Below are 24461 nucleotides of genomic sequence, written 5' to 3' on the forward strand. Positions count from 1 at the left end.
TTAACATGTGTTCCTTAGACTTTGTATGAAGATCTTGCTGCATAATTTAGAAGGCAGATTTTAGTGATGTCTGCTGACTTTGAGCTAGGAAGGCCCTTCCGGTCTCTGTTAATCTCCACTACTTAAGTGCTATGGCTTCATGTCTGTGAATTTTTATTTTCTCATCAGAACTCTTCATTTCCGGTTCCCAAACTGTATCCTTACCTTGCTTGCTGGAATAAAATTTCCTTTTATGCCCAAAGATCATTAATTTAGATTAGGGATTTTTCATTTATGAAACACACCTAATGCATATTCCGCATTTTATTTTTAATTCTTACCAATGTCCTATTTATCGTATATTGAAATATTGACTTTTAGATTAGTTAAATCTGTAATAATCATAACTAAAAAATAAATATTTCCTGAACAAATTATTGATTTGAATTAATTTGTTAATAAATCCCCTTATACTCATTCCAAATCTCTTTGTTGATTTCTTGAAGCCCCTATAAGAGTCCATTCTTCATGGTAATTAATGTAAATGATAGCTCCTTATCACCTCTCCTTCTTGACTAACAAAGGTCTTGATGACTGATGGCGGTGTAATTTGATGATTAAACTCGACAATTGTGATATAAGAATCCCAGCTCTGGTAAGTGCTAGCAGAGTGAGGATTAATGCCAAAGGAGAACAGGGCCAAATTGATTAAATTGCCTCAAAATAGAATTGCCCATGTCTCTAAAGTTCATGGCCCAATCTTTAAGAGGAAGGAGTATGACAGTTCTGAAGGCATTTGCAGTAGTAGAGGTGTGAGTATCAATAGGGTTGTAAATCACAGTTGTCTATGTTGAGCTTGATTACGCTAAATTTAGTCCTCGCCTTCCCAACTAAATTCAGCACAGATGGTCTTTTATTTGCCTCCTGAAAGTGGTTGAGGGGAGTAAACAATTCAAAATTATACTTACAATTTAGTCATGTCTAAAAGACCACATACTCCGAATTCTAGTGTATGGATTTTATTATAAGGCCAAAAATAATTGGATATAAACACACCTTAGAATTAGAGAATATAGGTACATAAAAATCAATACAGAGCTGAACCTACAAATATAATTAATTTGGCATTGAAGGCATAATGCGATGAACTCCAAAATCAAAATGCAACCCAGAATTGAGTCTGAGTCCAAATCCTTTTTCATTAGGAAGGAAAGCATTAAATAACTTTCCCTACACTACTCTCATTGAAGATCCTGCCTATTTCCCCTATATCATTTCCCAAAGGTGTCAGCGCGTGTAGACTTCCTAAGAAGTACTCACTTCAAATGGGTCAGATAGCTTAAGGCTGTGGAGCTCGCTCTTCAGATGCTCCTTCTCCTCGAAAATGTAGAAGTCTGATTTTCTGTCCCTGCGCATCATACAAAAAGACAATTTTCCGTCTGTACTACGTCATCTAAAACTTTCCATTTTGCCCCTAGTTGTATTTTTCCACAAAAGCTGTGTTGTTCAGCTCTTGTTCTGTGACCTTGGTGCTTAGAGCAGTCAGACACGAGAGGCATCCTCCCTTTTTTCCCTTCCAGTCGTCTTCAAAGACATTCCGGGTATCTCCCTAAATCTAAGAATAACAAGGTTGAATTCTTGCACCTGCAGTGGGATGAGAACATACTGTTTCGCTCTACCAAAAGGATTCATTTAATTAATTCTTGAGCTACCAAGGAGAATATCAACCACAACCTTCGATGTTGGGCCTAAAATGCAGGCAACTTAAACGACACACAGTTACATTTTTATGAATATAATGACATCCTGCACATTATGCATGCAGGAATGATAGTGTCTCTAATACATGTAAATCCTGCATTACATTTCAATGCTTAGGATGTTGAATAAATGCATTTGATAAACATAATACACTGCAAACGATAAAAATACATGTGAGTGTTTTTGAACCATGAGTATAATGCACCCATACAATTTAGAGTGCTGTAAGCGCTCTATCAAGCTTATGCTATTGTGTTGAAAATATATGTCTTGCATTCTGGTATTATTTACAGCTTAATTGTATAAATGTGTATATGCGTTGCATGTTGAGCAGTTGAAGTTGTTCTCTGGCTTGTGGCAGTCCAAGATCATGGGATAGACAAGAGATATTATGTCTTTTTGTCTGGTAAGGTTTTGTGGTGTTGGTTTGTGAGGTGCCTTCGACCGCACAATTGAAATAGGGCCCGTAACAGATTGCTGTGATTGTACTAATAGTGATTGGTGGTAGTAGATCCTATCGCGCAAAAGGGAAAGAACATCAATCAGGGTGATTTCCTGTAGTTGAGATTTCATCTGGTTATATGTGAAAGTTTTTTCTGGATAATTCTTGTGTGAGCGAATTACTTTAATGGAGCAGACAAGGATTATTTGTATATTTTGCTCGCTTAAAGGTGTGGAATTCTATTCACAAGAAAATTGTAAAGGAGAGTGAGCCACTGCAAGGAGTGAGAGTTGCGTCAGAGAACAGCACAGATTGTGTGTAGTTAAGGGTGCTAGAATGTACACAGCACTGACAACAGAAAAGCCTAGTCCCAGCACCAACTAAGCCACCCCACTGGGGCTCCCTAGCTGTCAGGACCAGGCCCTAGACCATCCAGATGTCTCTGGTCCATGCCATCTCACAGAGTGGCGGGCGGTAGCCCCAGGTACATAGTACCTATTCTCCACTCTACCTCTCATCAGTGCAGCTAAACTGCCACTGATCCTCCAACCTAGGGTCCGCACCCTCAGGCTGACCAGAGGTCACGGGAAAGGCTGTCCTCCCCCTACCTCTCCTTCTGGGGTCCTGCACTCTCCTCCTAGGAGAAGCACCCCCAGAACCAAGAACTGTCAGGACTCTGGAATCAGTCCTCCTACACAATTCTCCCACCAGTTCAGGACTTCTGCCCTGCAACTGAAGTACCAACCTAGGATCTAAACCCTCTGGTTGCACAGGGGTCAGAGGCGAGGACTCCCTCCCTCTGCACCCTCTTCCGGAGTTCTGCACCCTCCCACCAGTAGTGGTACTGCTAGAAGACAAACCGGTGAGGACACTGCTTACAGATGTCCTTTCCTCCAGGTCAGGCAGAACCTGAACCTGGCCTCCCAACCCAGGGACTAAACCCTGTGGCTGAGCACCCACCTGGCACACCACGACTTCCTGGTAAGCACGCATGCCCAACCAAGGGTAACACATACCTCAGGTGTTGTGTGACAGTCTGCCTGGCGCTGAGCTCCCGACCCCTGTCCATCTGACAGTGCGCGAAGACCCCCCAAAACAGAAGTGGTGTCACTATGGTCACTCCTAGGAGGCTCAGCCCTTATGGCTAGCCCCTGACTCACTGGTTCTCCGACTGGGGATCACATCCCCCTCTCACCCCTCCATCTGGACTTCTGCACCCTCCACTTAGGAGTGGCACCGCCAGATACCTGAACTGATGGAACTCCGCTTACAGACGCTCCAAGTTCTCCTGACACTAGGAGATCCCTCTCAACGGATGGCCTACCAGTAAAGCCTAGGCTCCCCACCTTGTGTTCCCCAAAGGAACTCTCCAGGCCTGAGACTGGGCTTCGGGCAACTTGGGACCTATCTCATTCTCACTCCATCTCCGCGGAGACAGGACGTGAGTCCCTACACACCTCCCACTACACCAGGACCCAGTTGGGCTGCTAAGAACCTTTCCCACCACCCTGGGCTAGAAAATACTTGAGCCACTCCTCTTAGGTTCACTTCCCAATGCCTTCTCAGACCCTCTGGCACTCACCCAGAGGTCTGCCTTCCATGCAGGCTCCCTGGGATCAGAGAACTCACTCCAACACGTGTTGGTGTAACCCTGGAAAACAACAACAGAACATGTGCTCTCTGACAATCAGATTGAAAAGCCTTCAGAATTGTTTGCTGTGCTACCCCTCACCCAACCTTCCAGTGCATCACAACATTCATCCACAAACTCCTCCCAAGACTGGTGAGACTGGTTTCCTACTGCCCCTGAACCTCAACCTATACCCTTCAGGTGTGACACCATCTTACTGGGAACTAGGTACCATGTTCTGGGATTTGGGAGTGGAACATCCTACACTGGACTCACTTTTGCTGCCACGACCGGACCCCACCCACATTGGTGAATCCAGATCACTAAAACTACACTCAGGGGACATATCCTCACGAGTCAGCTTTTCTCTGGCAACGGCCCTCTCTGCCTCCACCATCCTCTCCTGCGCTACGACCCTTCCAGCCTCTAGCTTTTTCTCCTCCACTGCTAGCTACACTAGCTCTGCACCCAGCTTGGCATGCTTCAATTTGAGCTTCTCTAGCTCCAGCTGGTGCTCCCTTTCTACCCACTCCTCTGGGGACAGGGAAAGGGCTGGGGTACTGCCCCCGGCATTGGACCCAGCAAAAGACTCCCTCTCTACGGGGTCCTCAATATCTACTGGCATTCCTGCCCTGTCATTTTCTTCATCCTCTTCAGACTTCTCAGGCCCTCCCTCAAAACCACCACTTATGCAGAGGGATAATCAAACAGGTCCCCCAGCTCTCAAAGGGTTCTCCCCTAAGGAGTGCTACATAAAGGAACAGTTTTCTGAGGATGTTACCTACTATTGGTATCCTCCTTTGCAGAATTTCTCTTACTCCTCCTGGGTGTACTCCAATAGGTCATCCTCATTATAGATCAACCCCATCTTGGCAAGATTCCCAACCCACAGTGCAAAACAAGAGACCTAGGCGTCTGAGCTGAAGCAAGAGTACACAATAAAACAAATAGACACTTTTAGGAGAAAAACTAAATCAGGAGAAATCCCCAAACTATTTGATTGTCTAAATGCAGAGTTTGTAGTGCAACCATGCGTCGCTGTGGTACTGAAAACGCAAGTCCTATCCTCACCGCTGACAACCAATATTAGAAATGGGACTTCTGGTTGGCTAGGGCAAGCGCCTAAGACAGGGAGAAACCACCACTCGAGGCAGGGCAAGGGAGTTACACAGCGAAGATAACCCCTACTCACCCCCTTGGTAGCTTGGCAGAGCAGTCAGGCTTATCCCAGAGGCACACTCACACACCAGCGACACACTAGGCACACCACAAAAGAAACTCCACACAAGGTTAATTAAAAAAATTGTCTTTATTACTATATTACTCATAACACACATTAGAACGCAATCACAAATATACACTGTGCCAACTGACCTCTGTAATCTCCATCACCACTCACAGGTAGTGAACACAACCAGTAACTACTGGTAGACATTGTACGTAACATAAACACAGGATGCATAAATCATGAGGTATGAGCATCATCACAGTAGCATAAAACATTGCGCATACACATTAGTATTGCATCATAGTAATTACTAGCAGTGTGTACACTTTATAAACACATCATGCCTACAGTGCACCAGGTACGCATTACTTGCACATTAGCCCGCAGGCTTCCTGTAGCACCTCAGGGCATGAACTGCACCCGGTGATACAACATTACATCAGGCTGATCTGGTAATACTACCCCTTCGTACTATGTATATAGCACAGTAGCCTACAAATGACAGAAACCTATTCCCCTGGTCATGAGGCAAGCAAATCTCCACACTAGCTCTCCTGGTGCAGCCAGGACATGGGTGGCAACTCTGAATCCGGGATCACTACTGAGCTCGCCCTGTGATGTCACTCCAAAATGCCCCCAACATCCGGTCAGCAAGCAGCTGCTTGCAACCATGCAGTGCACCTTTGATGATGTAAACAGATGAGGGAATTATGTTGGTGGTACAACAGCAACCAGGTGATGACATCCAATGGCCCCTCGGGCTGGAAAACAACAGTGCTGCCCGCTCCCTTGAAAGGGGCACCTGAGACTCGCCACTGCCACAGGGAAGCTCCTCACTGGGCCTCGGGGCAGAAGACGCCCCTATTCTCTATTTATCTCCAAGCACCGCCTCGCACCGGGGATTCCTTTCGGCATTGTTGGCCAACTGCTTTGCTAGGTGAGGCTAATGACGCTGTTCCTACGTCGACTCTCCCTAAGGTGGCCTGGCAACAGCCGAGACTCCGGGTAGCCAGGTTGGCTTCTTCCTGCACTGCAGCTTCTCTTCACAGCGCGGTCTACTTCTCTGCGCCTGCTGCATGTTAAGACTCCGGTCAGGCCTAGCTGGCCAAACCCACGGCACAAAGCGACTTCTCTCCGCGCTTGAGGGTACTTCCGGGGACGCGGTCCATTTAAGCCCCGCCCACAACCAGGTTGCGCCTCTGCCTGGCTTCCAGTGTTGGGGCACAAACACGGAGCGCTGTCTCCATTGGTTTTGCGTTCTTCTCGTTGGGTGTCAGCCTGGGGCCCGCACCAGAGCCCCGGCGGCCGCAGTCAGTGCCGTGGCCTGAACCCGGGGGAGAGAACACTCCAGTTCCTCAGTTCTCCCCTCCCCTTCCCCTGCCATAAAGAAGACCGCTGTAAATGAATGAATGAATGAATACAATCTTGTATAGCGCATGGCTACCCTGAGGCATCCCAGCGCTTTTAGACCTGACATCAGAGACATTACCATTCAGTGAAACAGGAAAGTCTTCAGCCGTTTCCTGAAGGCAAAATGGTTGGCTTCAAGCCTGATGTTCTCGGGAAGTTGGTTCCAGAATTTATCTGCATGGAAGGAGAGCTGGCAACCGCCCATGCGTGACCGCTTCACCCTCGGCACTACCAGCAAATTAAGATGGTTAGATCTCAAAGTTCTAGGAGATTGATGGCGGTGGAACAGTGGACTAAGAATGGCCGGGCCATTATTTGTTATAGATTTATGGGCCATACACATGGTTTTGAACAAGATCCTTTCTTGTATCGGGAGCCAATGAAGAGACCGCAAAGCAGCCTTCGCAGAGCTGCGTTTAGGTACGTCCAAGAGTAGGCGAGCTGCACAATTCTGGACAGATTGCAGTATTTTAATGGAGCCTACAGGGGCACCAAGATAGACCGCATTTGCGTAGTCCAGTCGGGAAAGAATGAGGGACTGGACTAGCAGGCGTCTGGCCTCGAATGGAAGAAGGACCAGAACCTTCCTGAGGAGCCTGAGCAAACCATAACAGGTCCAGCAACTTTTCTGGCCTGAACTTGAAATCCCAAGATGGAGTCAAGCCAGACCCCCAGACTCTTAATTTGGTTCTTGGGGGTAGGGGGGGGGGACCAAGACATTTCGGCCACCATGGATCAAGGTTGATGGGGGCCTTGTAACCCAGTAGCATGATATCGGTTTTTGAACCGTTCAGCTTGAGAAATGATGCGTCCATCCAGTCCAGGACCTTGGTAAGACAGGGGGCCAGATTATTAATTCCAGAGTCCGAGGAATCAGCCCTGGCCAGGGAGATGACCAACTGTGTATCGTCGGCGTAGGTGACCAGCTGAATTCCCCAGGGAAGAACCACATCAGCAAGTGGACTCATGTAAATGTTAAACATGGTCGGACTGAGTGAGGAGCCCTGGGGAACGCCATGATGCAGTGGAAGTTGTTTAGACAATGATACGTCCTCAAAGACCGAGAAGGATCTCCCGGAAAGAAAGGACTGGAGCCATATGAGGGCCATACCTGTGACTTCCACCTGCCGAAGGCGGTGGATCAGGAGTGGGTGGTTTACTGTGTCGAAGGCTGTGCTAAGGTCCAACTGGACCACCGCTGCGCATCCTCCGGCGTCCACAATATTCCTAGTCTCCTCTACTACGGCTACTAGTGCCGTTTCCGTCCCCTGCTTGACTCTAAACCCGGTTTGGGTGGGGTGAAGGGCTCCCGTGCTCTCAATAAATGATGAGAGAGCCTGATTGACGTGTTTTTCTGAGATTTTACTAAGCCCCGGCAGCAGCCAATAGTTGGACCAATCTTCGGGATCCAGGCTAGGTTTTTTTAGAAGGACCTTAACCCTGGCATGCTTCTATAAAGGGGGAACCACGCCTGATGCCGGGGAGGAGTTTATGACGTCTTTTATAACAGGGCAGACAGTCACCGAGACCTGTTTAAGGACCGATGGTGGGGCGACATCCAAAGGGGACCCAGATTTAAGGTTACCGAGGAGACATTCTGCCGTGGATAGATCAAGCAGAGGAAAGGAATCCAGGAATACAGGGGAAACAGGAACTCTTATGGGAGAAAAGGCAACACCACACTCAGTCAAGCCAAGGGGCTGGGGACCTGGAAGTAAGCCAGAATAGATATTGGCCACCTTATTAGCAAAAAAGCAGGCCAGGTCATCACAGCGTTTCTGCGGGTCAGGGGCTGCATTAACCGGAAGGGGAGGGGTGACCAAAGATTGGAATATTTTAAAAATTTCCCTAGGCTTGTTAGCTGCAGCAGCAATTTTATCCTGATAGTAAGCGGATTGTGCAGTTTTTAGCTGGTTCTTATATATTCTAAAAGTAGATCTATATTCATTTTTATTAACAACTGAGACATTTTTACTCCATTTTCTTTCGGCCTGCTTGCAGCGTTGTTTAAGGCTCTTTAATTCCGTGGAATACCAGGGCATTTTATTTGAACCACTACGATGGCACACTTCTTTCTTGGGCAAAGTGGAATCTAAGGTGGTCTCTAACCATTCGTTAAAAGCGGCATTAGCTACGATGGGATTATCCTGGGTAGCAGGGGGGAACTCCTTCAAGTCTGCAACCCAGTCATCCAGGGATAATTTGGACCAAATCCGGTTAAGTTTCTTGGTTACTTTAACTGGATAATTTAGGTCGGACGGGATCCAGGGAAACAAAAGCAATGCATGGTCGAACCATGGAACAAAGAGAGACTCTTCACAGCCAATGTCTCCGAGATTAGTAAAAAAGTGGTCAATCAAATGCCCCGCTAGGTGAGTGGGTCCAGACACAATTTGTTTCAATTGTAAAATCCCTAGAGCCTGCAGCAGATCTTGCGATGTAGGAGCCTCTACTTTGTCCAGATGTATATTGAGATCACCTAAAATGGAAAAGTTTGAAGTACTACTAATAGTATGGGTGATCTTATCATGGAGATTGTCACAAAAACTGTTATGTGCTCCAGGTGGTCTGTAGACCAAAATCCCCGAAAAGGTACACGTAGGGGAAAAAGAGATGGACAACGCCATACTCTCACACTCAGAGAGAGGGCTCTCTGAGATTCGGCACACAAATACATTCTTATAGATTATTGCAACCCCTCCTCCTCGACCAGTTTGGCGGTCCTGCCTACAGATCAAATAGCTGGGAGGGAGAGCCCGAACTATATCTGGGTCAGATGTTTCCGTTAGCCACGTTTCCGTCAGGGCCTCGCTCCTCCAGAAGCAGGCGGATTTCAATCGCGTGCCTCGGGAGGGACCGACAGTTCAACAGTGCTAACGAATATGATTTGGCTTTTTCATTAGGGTTACATTGGTGGCAGAGGGTCCTTACCTCCTCCAATGGGATAAGGCTGGGACAGAAGGCGGACGAACATCCTCTCAATAACGGAAGTTGTTCCCCGCTAGAATCTAATTTCTCAGGTATGAGGGACCTATCCTCATAGTCCCTGGCCCCGTCATGACACGGACGGGCACAGGCGGGCTTTCCTTAGGCGCTCCTTTGGTGCGATTGGGTGCGTCCGCTACCGCGTACGCTGTGTGTAGGAGTGACCGTCTTAATTTATGTGCTTCAGCGCTGGTCCAGCGCTTCCTCCCCAAAGACTAGAGCAGCAACCTGCCTCCTCCCCAAGATGGCCGCTGTGAGTAGTCGGCCGCCTCCAAGCCCCGAAACCAATTCAGTTCCTAATTGGCTGAAATGAGGGAAATCAGGTTCCTAATGCGGCGCAAAAGAATGTGAGCCTAATGGCTAAAATATGAGGGGAATACAATGGATTTTATTAAAAACAATGCGGCGAGGTAAAGTGCATTAAAAATTAGTGCAGAGGAATCTAACTCCCGACTTCCGCCTCAGGAGTGGAGAAAGTGTCCCTAGGTCTGACCAGAACAATCTCGCCCGCTCAATTTATGTGCTTCACCGCGGGTCCAGCGCTTCCTCCCCTGCCGTGCGACTGTGCTGCCCACGTCGTACGGCAAGGAAGCAGTGATCCTTTGTGGCAGAAGGGTGAACATCAGCGCTCACCCAGCACATTTCAGAGGCAGAAAAGAAGTGCTCCACCGGTCTCTAGCAGTTCCATAGGCAGAGCTGGCAGAGCTGGGCACAGCCAGGACAGCACGTAGGGGCCCCCAGGAGACAGCAGTTGGGTGCTACAGCGGTTGCTCTGGCCATCCAGCAGTCCTCTCTGCCAGTAAGCACAAAGTTCAACAACTTCATGGGGTCACAGCCCCAATATTTATATGGTGAATGTCTTTGTTCTACCCCATGTCAAAGGCCTAAGCCCAGTTCAAACCGGTTCTGGGTGGCACTTGAAAACATATTACAGTGCACCACAATCTCCTTTGTTAGAGTAGGCTCTGGCCCCAGACACACCACAGGGGGGCGGAGCCCGCACTATCGTATTCAGGGTCAGGTGCTACTCCTCCCACTACAGGCACAAAGACACATAGCACACAAAAATGCCCACTTCTAAAAGTGGCATTTCTAAAATAGTGACAATAAAACTGCGCACATAATTACACAGCGTTTATTACCACTATTCCAACATACCAAGCAGCGCTGCAAGCCCACCAGTGTTACAGCAAACAAAGGCCTGCCAGTAGCAATTAATTTACTGGCCGTGGGTATCTGAGATAACACTTTACAAGGGACTGATAGGTAAATTAAATATGCCAAACAGGTGTATACCAATCTTACCATGTTTTACCATAGAGATCACATGCACTTTACATTGGACAGCAGTGATACAGTGCCCAGAGTCCTAGAAGCTCCAACACCTGTTGCAGGGATTCTGCTCCTACACAGAACTGTGCACAGAGACTTGGGACCTCAGTGAATTAGGGTGTGCCAAAACTCACCTTAGTACCCAAAATCACCTACCAGACTAACATCAGTGTCACATTGGCTCTTCCAAAATACCAATGATTAGACAACCCAGAACATGCAACTTAGGTTACCTCAGGTAATGTGGAAAACATGAACACTCTTTCGTTATACTCTCATACCAGTCCAAAACGGAGAGTAAAAAGAGACACGTGCAAGTTTGAAATATTTATTTCTAACGCCGTGTTCTCATGCGCAGCACCTTAGCTAATACAAGCAGACATATTATTAGAAACAAGATTGTCAGCATAGTTACTATTCCATAAAATACAAAGGGAGAAAGCATGTTATAATGCTAAATGGAAACAGGTTAAAAATATCCCTATATTTCAGCCTCCCTTGCTAGTAGGTTATTTTATAACTACAGAAGGTCTCCTGGGATTACATAGGTGGCACCATACCTCTGGTATTAGCAGAAGTGGATCACATCAAATTCTGCACAAGCTCTCAGCATACGAATGTTCTCCAAGTGTGTGTAATCATGCCTACGCAGTGCATTATTAAACATGCCAAAATCCGAGGTGGCCGCAGCTGCATATGTGTTATGTCTAGAATGTGCGCTGATCAGTCCGAACAATAACCACAGTGTTGAAATAACCTTGAAGGCCTCGGCACTCACTGTTCAGACTAAGCTTACCAAGCAAGGCTACTAATGTAGAAAAACATACTATTCTCGTGTGAAGCAAAACACTCTGCTAAACTCTAAACAATTAATAAAGTGTGTGCTGTGTGCAAAAGGCAGCAGAAAGACAAAATGGCGTTTAAAACTTCTAATAAGCTCATGTCAACCTAACACTGTGCGAATGCAAGGCTCAGCTCCACGACACACCATTTCAGAAACGACAAATAGGAGGAAGGCAAAAAGTTCAGGGACGACCCTGCAAAAAGGGCCAAGTCCAGCACTGTAGCTATGAACAGGAAATTAAGCTGAAAAGGAATCAGCAGTATGTAGGTAATGTTAGTGTAATGCAAGTTGTTGTTTACCAGAGTGGAGGTCAAATGATGCAAGGTGAAGTTGGTGTTGGATAAGGTAGAGGTCCAGGTATTCCGGATGATCCGAATTCATGGGTAGATATTGCAATGTTAAAGAGATTGACTCCTTGTCATTATTGTACAAGGAGTCAATCTCTTCAACCTCATCAATCTCTTGTCAATAGTGTCATTGGAAGAGGGAAAGTCGACAGAATCCTAATAGAGTGGTGATGGGCAAATGCAAAGTGTGAATCTCACTCAAATGCAGAATCTGTCAATTCAGCAAATGCAAATTTTATATCAGCCACAAGTCCCAATAATGCAAGTCTCACAAGCTCTGATACCTCAACAGAATGTGGGTAATCCCGGATTTAATGTAACTCAAGCACCAACGGCAAGCCAAAATGATATCCAAAATCAGATTCCACTTCAACTATTCCCTATGTTTGAGAACAAGAGTTCTGATTCGGACAATTCACAATGACGGTGCCTGAGGGTGGAGTAAGATGCATACTTGGCTTAGTGTTCGATGCAGACCAAGGTGATCCATTTGTAGAAAGTGAGGTAAAAGGCCACCAAGTCGAATTTTTGATTGACACCCGTGCGACCCATTCCACTGTTAGAACAGCGGTAATCCCTGACCATCACCTCTCGGGAAAGAAGATCCAAGTTGTAGGTGTCACAAATAAGCAAACAACTAACTGTTTCAAAGAAGGTACCTCTGAAAATAGGATAATTTACAGGATCATCTGTTTATTGTGTGGGATTCAAGCCCTGTACCTTTGTTAGGAGGTGATCTTTCGTGCACATTAAACTGCACAATTTATTGGACGCCGTAAGGTTTAAAGTTTCATAAGCATGATGAAGATATTGAATTTAAAATGGCTAGACAATGAACATCTGTTGGATTGTTCCCTGAGAGATTGATAGAAGTCTTACCTCCCAATTTAGGAGCTACTGCAAATCCTGAAGTATGGGATTTTTCAGGGAAAGTCCTCTGACTCAAAAAAGGTGTAGAACCTGTCTGAATAAGGATTAGATGAAATGCTAAATTTTTGATAAGCCAACCATTCAATCGCACACCAGAGGTAGAGATTGGAATCATTCCAGTGATTGAATCAATTCCACAAAAAGGAACTTTGAGACAAATAGTTGGAAGTCCTTTCAATTCTTAGATTATGGGCTTGCAGAAACCAATTGGCAAATACAGAATCCTGCAGGACTTTAAAAAAATTCACAGTATAGTTATCAAATGTCTCATGGTAACAAAGCCAGCTACAATATTGTTTCAGATTCCCTTTGATGCCAAGTGATTTACTGTAGCGGAGCTGTGCCGGGTATTCTTTTCAATCCCACAGCATAAGACCAGTGTTCTCATTTAAATTTCAAAACAAAGTTTAGGCATGATGCCTAGTCTCACAAGGGTATGCAGAAAGCCCATCGATCTTTAATCAGATCTTTAAAAAGAATCTTGAGACCTTACAGATGCCCAGCAATTTGTTTCTTGTAAAATATATTGACGACCCGTAGCTTCAAGTACACAAGAAGCTTGCAAACAGGATATGATTGCCTTGCTAATCATTTGGCTGAAGATGGATATAAAGTGTCCCTGAGTAAGTTGCAATACTGTCAAAAAGAGGTCCTGTATTTAGGACAACTTATTGAAAATGAAACAAGGAAGGTGTCACAAGAGAGAATAACTACAATTTTAAAAATGAATCCACCTAAGATGCAAAGAGAGATCAGGGTGTTTTTGGAATGGTGGACTACTGTAGACAGTGGGTACTCAACTTTTCCTTAGTGGCCAAGCCTTTACTGAGGCTGACGCACAAAGATGTGCCTGATCCGCTTCAATAGTACAGCGATTGCTTAAAAGCATTCCTAGAGCTGAGAGAAAGTCTCTGCGGTGCCCCTGCACTGGGAATGCCTGGGTACAGTAAAATGCATACCTTGTTTTGCAATGAGAGGGAGGGCTGCGCTCTGTAAGTGCTTAATCAATTGCACGCGAGACTCTCCATGATCTGTGGTATACTTTTCAACTAACCTTGACCATGTTGCTGCAGGACTGCTTGGCTGCCTTACAGTGGTTGCGGTGGTTGGTGTCAGTTTTGAGAGAAGCAAGAGCATATTATTGGGATATCCTCTAAGAGTAATGGTCCCACACTGAGTGGCGATTTTGCTCACCCGAACTAAGACACAGTATATGACAAACAGCTGACTCCCAAAATATGAACAATTATTTTTTGCAAAAGAGAATGCCATTTTAAAATAGTGTCAGATTCTTAATCCAGCTGCATTGTAACCATTGCCTGAAAGTGAAATTAATGGGCAAGAGGTAGAGCTTGACTGTCTCGATATCATGGATTTATGCCAAAAGCCAAAACCTGAAATTAAGGATGAACCGCTCGCTGAACCTGACTATTTAATATTTGTTAATGTCTCCTGTTGAAGAGATAATGAGGGGAATGTGAGAGCAGCTAATGCTGTCTATACAATTAAAGGGATGTATGACGTTACAACGCACACTTTTACAACGCATACCTTTACAACGCATTTTTTACACCGCAACATCCATTACAACGCACACCATTACAACGCATACCATTACAACAAATTCTTAAAAAAGACCTTTACAACGCATTCCACTACAACGCATACTACATTTACAACGCATACCATTACAACGCATTACATTACATTGCAAATAAGGTAAGTGTTGGATAGTGTAGGGGTTAAAATTACTATTCTAACTCCAGGGGGTGCAACAGTAGGGAAAGTATTGGATAGTGTAGGGATTAAAATTACTATTCTAACTCCAGGGGGTGCAACAGTAGGGTAAGTATTGGATGGTAAGTTTTGCGTTGTAATGGTATGCGTTGTAATGACTGCGTTGTAATGGTATGCGTTGTAGTGGTGTGCGTTGTAGTGTCATGCGTTGTAATGACTGCGTTGTAAATGTATGCGTTGTAATGGATGTTGCGTTGTAAAAGTTTCATTGTAATGGTAGTGCGTTGTAAAAGTTGCGTTGTAAACGTTGTATACCCAATTAAAGAAGTGGTAGACGCTTCCTGTCTTCGAGGCGTTACCTTTGGTCAAGTGGCAGAACTGGTTGCCGTGAACAGAGCATGTTATCTTTCAGAGCAATTATGTGGTGACAATATTTACCAACAGTCAATATGGCTTTGGTGTGGTTCATGATTTTGGACAATTATGGTCATACAGGGGATTCATTACTTCATCTGGATCTCCTATCCAGAATTAAAAGTATGTGATGAGACTGTGGGAAACATTACAATTGCCCGAGAAATTGCAGTTGTTGAATGGGTAATCCAAAGGAGCAGAAATGGACACGTAACTATTGGAAACAGAAATGCCAAAGAAGTTGCTCAGAATTGTACAACTGTGGCATGCACATTTAATGAAGAGTATGCAAATGAATCTGATGAGAAAACTGGCTTTTCATTGCTGTTGTCAGTAGCTGATACTTGGGAGGAAATCAAGAGATTGCAGGAGGAAGTGTCCGTGGAAGAGCAACAAGGATGAGTCAGAGTAGGACATGTTAAGAACGCAAATGAGACCTGGGTATTAGCTGATGGGAGACCTGTGATGCCTGATAGCCAGTTATTCCCCCTGATAAGACATTGTCATGTCCCTGCACACATAGGAAGGAATGCCATGGTGAGACTGTTGAGGCAACATTGGTTTAATCTTTGATTTAGAGTTTTAGCTGAGGAGTTGTGCTACAGATGTGTGACCTGTCAGCAAATGAATATAGGGAGAAGAACCCCTGTAACCATGGGTCACATATGTAGATCTGGAGGATGTTTTAACAGAATGCAGTTGGATTTTATTGAAACTGCTGTTTGTAATGGGCTGAGATACAGCCTGGTCATAGACTGTAAACCTTCCTGGAACCATTTATGAATGGTACCCCCAAAATATATCTGGTGACTCAGGAAAGGGGGAACAAATCAGTATCTGCTAAAAAATGTTTTTTTAAAACACTAGCCGATTACTTTACCATGAATCAGTCCATTTGATTGTTGCTAACCCACTATGTTTCAAAGGATATTCATTTTATTTAATTCTTTATTTAATATTCATATAAAATTCATAGCAATAAAATGAATAAACTCCATTGATATATGAATTTAACAAAATTGCTTCTTATATATCGAGGTTTACATTTAAAGAACAATATTCCATAGTAACGATTTTTTCAGTCTCTAGACAGAAGAGTTAAAATAAAGGCCCCAAACCCTTGATTATACATCCATACTATTCATACCAATCACACCAATCACTCAATACCATATCCTCCACACACTATTTCATAGTCTCCAGAATTCCTAATAGAGACACAATGAGGAGACACAATTTCCTTTTTCCATCAATGTGTCTTGGCCAAAGGAGTCAGCACATGGCCAACGCATGCTTCAGTGGCCTTCACCTTCTTCAGGACCTCTTCTTCAGTGCTCCTTTATGTCATGGACATATGGGGTTTGTGTAGATGATGCTCTGAGAGATTTCTTCAATATTACTTAAATCTGGATTACATCGCTAACACAACCTTATTACCAGTATATCTAGCCCTCTGTGGTACTCCAAATAATAATCCATGATGGGTTTTAAATGTTATCCTATTCACCAAGTATGGACCTTCAAAAAGCCGTCCTCCTTCGCCATAGTCATCCTTCGTTGCGGCCTGACGATGGATGAAAGTTAGTGCCGATATACCTCATTTGTTGATTTTTGTGAAGCTCCAATTAGATTTCATTGTTCATGGTAATTGATGTAAATGACAGCTCGTTATCCCGTCTCCTTGTCAACTAACAAAGGTCATTATGACCAATGGTGGGGTCTGTTAGATAATTATACTCAAAGATTAAGATACAAGAATCCCTGGTCTGGCAGATGAAATTGCATTTATGTTTCAAACCAGAAACATCCATCTTCAAACTGTGAAATTTATCAATATTTTAGCAACCAGGTCTGACTCAAACATAGCCACTAGAAGTTAACTCTGAGATTTTAAAAGTGAAGCAGACCTTGTGGAGCTATCGTTGTTTACTCTTTGTGACTTCAATCTGCTGGAGTGCCTAGAGCTCCAGAAACATGTAAAAGTTACCTTGTCAGGCTTAGAGTTTTTTAATCAAAACGTCCTTATTAATCAAACATATTTTCCTCCTCCCTGGAGCAATGTAAATTGCAGCCATCATGTTTGCCCTGCAGAAGATTTTTGAGCACCATTTACTTTGTGACTATGTCTGGCTTAGATCTTTTTCAACCGGATGTTTGAACTTCAAAGACCATTTCTGAAAGACATGTTGGGTTAGTGGGAGCTCTGCTCTCTGAAGTTTCCAAGTAAACCCTGGTGCACCTGTTTTTAGTCCACAAGTTTCCATATGTATTAATGTACAATCCATCACTTATAACCACCAGGCTGTGTTTAACATTTTGCACTTGTGGAAGGTCAGAAAAGGTGTCTAATTTAAGTTTAACTCTCTGTAATACTATTGGATCCATTTCCACTGTATTCTCACTTCCCTGATACATGATCGTAAAATTGTTTTCTGAGGTGCCATTAAGTTTTTTTATCATAACTTTTTGTCCGTTTATATGTTTCAATGTAAGGTGACTCAGCATTCCATCCTTTTGTTAAATTAAGTACTGTTAGTTTATGTAACCGTAACACCTATTATTTACTATATTTAGAAATGACAGAAATGTGGTTTGAAGTACTATGTAACAACTATTTCTATTATTTTCATCATTTGTGTACCACTTTTCCATTGAAATATTATTATTTGTACTTAATTTTCTCTCCAGTGTTTAACTGGATTGCTATTTGGTTGGTTTGCTAAGCATAGCACTGCATGCATTTCCTTTTCCTTAGAGGGTTGCTCTGTTGCTCTACCAAGTGAGTCAGTGCTTTGCTGATTGCAAATGATTTACAGCTCGATGAATTACTGTTGACACAGCTCACATGAAGACTGTGGTTTGATGGACCATCCAATGTACTCTAAATGAGACTATGCCACCTGTCTTCCAAAGCCTAAGATCTGGATTGCCTAGACTGTTCCTAAGCATAAAGTGCATATAACACAAACATTGACACTATTTCGTGAGGTAACTTATAAATGTTCCTCATTCAATAGAAATGACATCTCTTGTATTTCCTTAACTGCTTCTTAGATCTGGTTTGTAAGCGTAGCTGTAGCCTGACCTTATGTGATGAACAGAAAATGAGCTTTAAGAGGCACTACAGAGAGAGAGAGCTTGGGTTCTGCCCACACATTGATTCCCTTTAGTACAGCATTTGATTTAGGAAGTTACATGCTTCTGCTGAAATAAGTGCTTATAGTGCACCTTTTACATTGTGGATAGGGAAGCATCCATAATTACGAAGCCCGAATCAAGCTGTGCCGTTACAATGCCGGCATTAGTACGAACGCGCCGTTACAACGACTTGCTTTAAGGGTTACCTCGGTGGAGTGGTATTGGGTTTAAAGTCCAACACCTTTCCTACTGTTGCGCCGCCTGGAGTTGGAATAGTAAATTATACCATTCCGAAGTCCAGCACTCCCGTAAGGCAAGTCGTCGTAGCATGCATGCTACAGGAACACGTCGTAACAATGCGTTCATACTAATGCCAGCGTTGTAAAACAGGATTCTGTCATACAACCTTGCGATAAACTTATACTCAGCATGACATTACTGAGTTCACTAAAAACGATAAGTCAATGATAAAGGCCTGGTCTATCGATTATCAAAAGTTATTACAAAGGCAGTAGCCTTGTTGTATTTATTGTGAAAAGCATATGTAAAGGTGGAATGGGGTTAAAGCTGGTAGGGAGATATTTCGTTACATGGAATCTCACAGATTACCGTAGTTGGCAGGGGTTTCGGGGGTAAAGGTGACAGGCCTGATTGGCACTTTGTAGAAATGTCATAGATCCAAACTATTCATTATGAAAACTCAGTAGGGTTGATGGATTTATTGTGAAAAAAGTATGTTAAGGTCAATAGGCCTTAACTGGTGGATTGTTATTGCTTCTTGGTAAAGCCTATAGACGCATATTAATTTACTTGGAATGTCACAGATAATTTTAGTAGACAAGGGTTTTAGTACTGTCTACCCTTTTGGCAAACCCTAGCGAAAGAAGATTTACACTCTAATAACCCTTGCAAGACTATTTTATGAGGGCCTGATAGGTTGAGTCGTCTGCCAGGCTCTCGTAATCAAATGCATACATACATAAATAGGCTTTGGATCAGTACTCTTCTTCCATTGGTCTCTTTGAATGCCATTCACATTTAGCTCTGACCCATGAAAACATATAGCATAGGGGAGAATGCCCTGTGAGTGATGGTATTTTGCCTGATCATGTTGTGCACAACTGCCTGAAAATGAGTGCATTTCAGTGCCAGGGCTGGTGAACTAGTTACTTAGTTTTCCATTTTCATCTTTTATAGGTCCAATTTAATTTCTGTCTTGCTTTTGTTTTATTTCATTTATTTTTCAGAGGATTGTTCTGCTCCTCAGAATGTTATTGGGAGCTTGCCCTACATTTTGTCATCTTTAGTGCACCTCATCCCACAGTGCCACTGCTTCAAGATGGAGATCTATTTGATGTTTATTGAGCAGCCATTTTGGAGTGGGATTTTGCATTGTGTATTAATGTTTTACCACTCCAATATGATTCTGAATAGGGTGCCTTGTTGGAACTTTAAAACAATGATACATTATGTACAATACTACTCTAAGACAGCTGAAAACTACATTAATTCATTTTATTGTTTAAACATATGCACGTCACATTTAGGTGGTATGCTTTCTTTTTGATTTATTATGTATATGCTTTTTGAATTCATATGGGTATTTTATTGTGGATAGTAGACTGCATTAATAAATCAGTGGGTCAATGAATGTACGCATGAGTGCAATGATGAGTGACAAAGTGCATGTATACTGACTTATTTCTGGTATAAACCAGACCTTTTGGCATCAACAATGCTTATATCCTGCTATATGTTGCTTTTATGCAATTGATTTGGTTTGATTACATTTTGTAAAGTGCTAACAATTGCCTGGAGGCGTCTTGGTGCTACCTCTGACAGAAGGGACAGAGGAACATTTGTATGCTGCTCAAAGATCCAGGGTGAAAAGCCAGGTCTTTAGGTCCTTCCTGAACTTAAGCAAAGAGGTTGCATTTTTTAGTTCCCAGGGGAGCCAATTCCAGTATAGTGCTGTGCACCGTATCAGGCTCCTTCCTCCCCAGGTGGCTCATTTGTGAGGGGGAACAATCAGTTCTGGAGCTGAGCTCCAATGGAGAGTCTTATTTGGAAGATACTATCTGAGTCTATCTCTTCAGTAAATCGGGCCCTGGCCCTGCAAAGCCTTATAGGCTATAGAGAATTCCTTAAAGAGTATGGGCCAGATGAACGACCGTTTTTTGCGGTCCAAGTGGGATTTAGGCCCGTTTGCAACCGCAGAAAACGCGCGGCCCATGTACCAACCCTATTTTGTGAGTCGCAAACAATTTGCGACTCACAAAATAGAGTTAGCGACTCGCTATTAGGAAGGGGCGTTCCAAGGGCATGCCTTCCTAATAGCGACTCCAGAACCTATGTATGAATGTTTTGCGAGTGGAATTGCGGTTGCAAAACGCTCACAGTTTACCACCCTTCTCAGAAGAGTGGTAAAACACTCACAAACGGGAAGGGGACTCCAGGGGACCCCTTCCCCTTTGTGAATGCATGCACAAATATTTTTTAAGGGCAGGCAGAGGTCCCAGGGACCAATGCCTGCCTTAAAAAAATTAAATGGAAAAGTTTCATTTCTATTTTTTAATTGCATCCCATTTTCATTTAAGGAAAACGGGCTGCATTTAAAAACAACACTGCTATATTTAAAAGCAATCCCGGACATGGTTGTCTGCTGACCCCAGCAGGCCACCATATCTGGGAGTGCTAGCCATTCCCAATGGGGTGGCAAATTGCGACATCCTCATTAATATTCATGAGGCATGCAATTTGCGAGCCCATTGGGAATCGCAAACAGTGTCTCAGAAAATGTACATAGCATTTTGTGACTCGCAAAATACAACTTGCAATTTGAGAGTCGCAAAATGCTATGGTCATACATCTGGCCTAAAATGTTTTCTCACTAGCAACCAGTGAAGACTGTTGATGGCGCGGGAGATTGAACCGTGTCTAGGGATGTTCATAATAAATCGGGCTGCCTCATTTTGTACAGTCTGCAACTTTTCCAAGTATTTCTTAGGCAGGTTAGAATAAAGCCAGCTGCAGTTGTCTATTCTCAAAAGAACTAATGCCATAACCACTGTCTCAAATATATCTGGCTGTAGAAATTGTGCGATTTTTCTAATGTCACGCAGGGAGAAAAAGGAGGATTAAACAACTGTATTTACTTGTTCCATATGCATGAACATATAACGCTTGTGAAATGTGCTGACTACTGATTTCTAAAGCCGAAGTGTGAGTTTTAGGCATGTCTCAGGGATAGCATGGTCAGCACCTGTCCTTGATTCCACATACTGCTCTAATTCTACTCTGGAGTGTAATCAGATAAAGGTACTAAAAGTATAAACCAACAACATGCGAAAAAATAACAGCAGTAGCACAATAGATATAGAGTAACAAAAAATTGCATAGTAGAAAGTTAGGCCAGATCTGTAGACAAGAAATAAATCTTACTTTGGGTGGCTACAAGGAGCATTGTTGCAGGTAGCTATTCAGGAGCAATCCTTTGACTTCTTTTTAAATGAGGTGGTCGAGGGGTTCTTTCTAATTTCGGGAGAAAGAGCATTCCATATTCTTTTTTTAGGAATAGGGAATATGTAGTTGATTGTATTTTACAAAATCATATGCCTCCTGTTCTAAATTTCCATTCTGAATAAGTAGAACTTCTATTTTTCAAAAGTGTTACAGTTCCTTAAGAATTGATTTCTCTATTTTTCTGCATTTCCTCTCAAGAAGAACAGAAAGCTGCACATGAGGTGCTTGGCAGCATTTCCGAAGTGTCCATGGGGAGGACCAGCATTCCTTATATCCAGATCGGTAAGTGTACCTTTCACTTATCGCCCCGGGTAACGTTCCGCTGAGTGATGAACACGTCACGCAGTGCAGGCATTAGTCTCTGATTGCAGAGTGCCCCCAACAAGGTGCAATCAGAATAGTAAGTGCATACTAACGACCAACAGCAGGTATAGACAAGTAATAAGGAAAATCATAGCTTTTGGTTTCCATAAAGGTGATTACGGAAAATGCAATGCTAATTATTGGAAATACGCGCATTTTGAGCGATATAAATAAAGCTCCCCTATTGGTTCATTTTGCGGAGTGTTTGTCGGTGTAAAGTAAAGCAACATCATTTCCCTTTGTAATATCACATATTGCTCTAGTGATGGTGAGCAAATCTGGTGAATGCTTCGTAATTTATTTATTGAACAACTTTAGTTATGCTGCATTGTTAGTTTCCTTTGTAACCAGACCTGAAGTAAGGCCGTTGATTGTCTTCGCCTTATTTATGGTGTGCTTCCACTAATTTTTAGGAATGGCTGCTTTTTCTATTCAAATCATTTCCAAGTTTTCCTTCATGGTAAGAATGTCTTTTATTTCCTTACTTTACAGGCGCCACAAAGTCCAGCTTGCTGTCTGCCCCAAGCATAGTCAGCATGTTTGTGCCTGCTCCTGAGGAGTTCTCCGATGACCAGCCTACTGTGATGACTGACAAGTAAGAACATCTTCTGGTTTAGAACAGTGGCTGTGTACCTGCTTCAGGGAAGTAGTGGAATTTAATGACCTTCTAGGATGGAGGTGTCTAGTTGAAAAATTTGAAAGAAAACAAGGGTTTTGACAAGCATGACAATGTGGCACATTCAGTAGAAAATGGAGAAGTGTGACAGAGATGTCCCAACATGCTTGCCCCCTGTAAGATGGGCACGTTTTAGGTAGGTTCAATTCCATGTCAGGCTTACATGACTTACGACTTGGCTCTTCACTTTGTCCTTGGCAAACTAAGAGCCTGCACTCATCCCTTTTAGTCATCTTCAAAGACCTAGACCCGAGTAATCGCAGACCCATCGCTTTCTAGCAGGAAATCAAATGAACCCCTTCCTTTCCCATTGGCTCGTTAATTTTCCCCTCTGGATTCAATGTTATATTTCAGATAGGAACATTAATAAGTTGTGTTGAACTAGGGGTGTGGCTGTGAAGAGTATTACACTACTTTGTATTCTCAGTTTGGCTTGTTTCATTTATTGGGTGTCATTGTTTAAAGATGCCCACTCCTAAAACATCTAAATCGGAGAACAGATAGAGTGGATGGGCAGTTATATTATTCCTGCTATATGCAATGGATAGAGCAATATAGTAGAGACTTGAATTCTCAAGGAACGGTATTGATTAATAAACATGAATGTCCCTGGTTTAGTTTGCTCCTAGTAAGGGCCTGATTAAGATTACACTCGCGGAGTAGTGGCGGAAACTGCTGAACTGATGGTCGGACCGCCGCATTTTGAGTGTGGCGGTCACACCTCCACAAGACTGCTGCAACCGCTAGGGGTCCACGATCCCTGGCTGGGGCACGGTGGTCAGATGCTCTTAGATGCTTGCCGCTGCGGGAACGCCGAGCATATTTGGAGTTTCCTCACTGCCACAGTTTTCGTGGCAGTGAGGCTGCCATGAAAACTGTGGCGGTGAAGAAACAAATGGAGTCCTCCAGGGCCCCTTGTTGCCTCAGGGCTAAGGAGTGACTGCAGGGAGGCACATGTTGTGTCCCCTCTGTGTGCATTCACCTCCTGTTCCAGCATGGCATGAAATTTAAAGTCCATGCCGTGCTGAAACACCTTTGGCGGTCCCATTGCTGTGCCTTTTTCTCAGGCACTGCCGTGGGAATGCCAAAGTACAGCCTGCCAGACCACAAGATTACTTTTAATCTGGCAGCCGGCCACCAGTCAAAGTAGTTGGTCCTGGAGCGGGGCGTTGGCGTGGGGGACCACTCCAGGATGACCAAACAAGTAATCAGGCCCTAAGGCACATCAGGTAAATACTAGTAAGGTAGAGAGAAAAGGGTTTTCAGCGTTCCTCTTTATAGGCCCAGGGGGTACGGTTGGCAAAGGCTTTAATACATGCAGTAGCTAAGCTCCCAAAGTAACCTTGCCAGGCTAGATCAATGCCCTTGTCTCAGTGTTAGGTAGTGTGTGCTGTGCTCCAGACTTGACCTGAGATTAATGCGACGGGTGCAAGTATCAACACATCAAAGATGTAATGTAGTAAAAGCAATAGGGAATAGAAACTCTAAATCACGTTCATGAAATGAAGCCATTTGCTCACATATACACAAAAGATAAAACGACTAAAGGAATCTAGAAATCAGTATCTTTCACGGAATTAATGCAAATCAATTGGAAACAGCAAATTACAAATTCCTAAATTTTTAAAAATGGACTCTGGAATAGTCAAGGTCTTCCTGTTAAGTTGGGGTTGACCTGCAAATGTCACCTAATGAATTTTGGCATCCGAAAATTCTGAACCAC

General features: G+C 43.7%; 1 protein-coding gene across 1 annotated transcript in view; it reads left to right on the forward strand.

Annotated features, from left to right (window-relative positions):
• The window catches only part of UNC79 (unc-79 subunit of NALCN channel complex), a 641854-nt gene that overhangs the window by 463165 nt on the left and 154228 nt on the right, over positions 1–24461 (forward strand). Inside the window, 2 exon segments of the mRNA XM_078660089.1 lie at positions 21898–21981; positions 22555–22657. Coding sequence (XP_078516215.1) covers positions 21898–21981; positions 22555–22657 — 187 coding nt within the window.

Source organism: Lissotriton helveticus, chromosome 9, assembly GCF_964261635.1.
Source record: "Lissotriton helveticus chromosome 9, aLisHel1.1, whole genome shotgun sequence".
NCBI classification, from domain to species: Eukaryota; Metazoa; Chordata; class Amphibia; order Caudata; family Salamandridae; genus Lissotriton; species Lissotriton helveticus.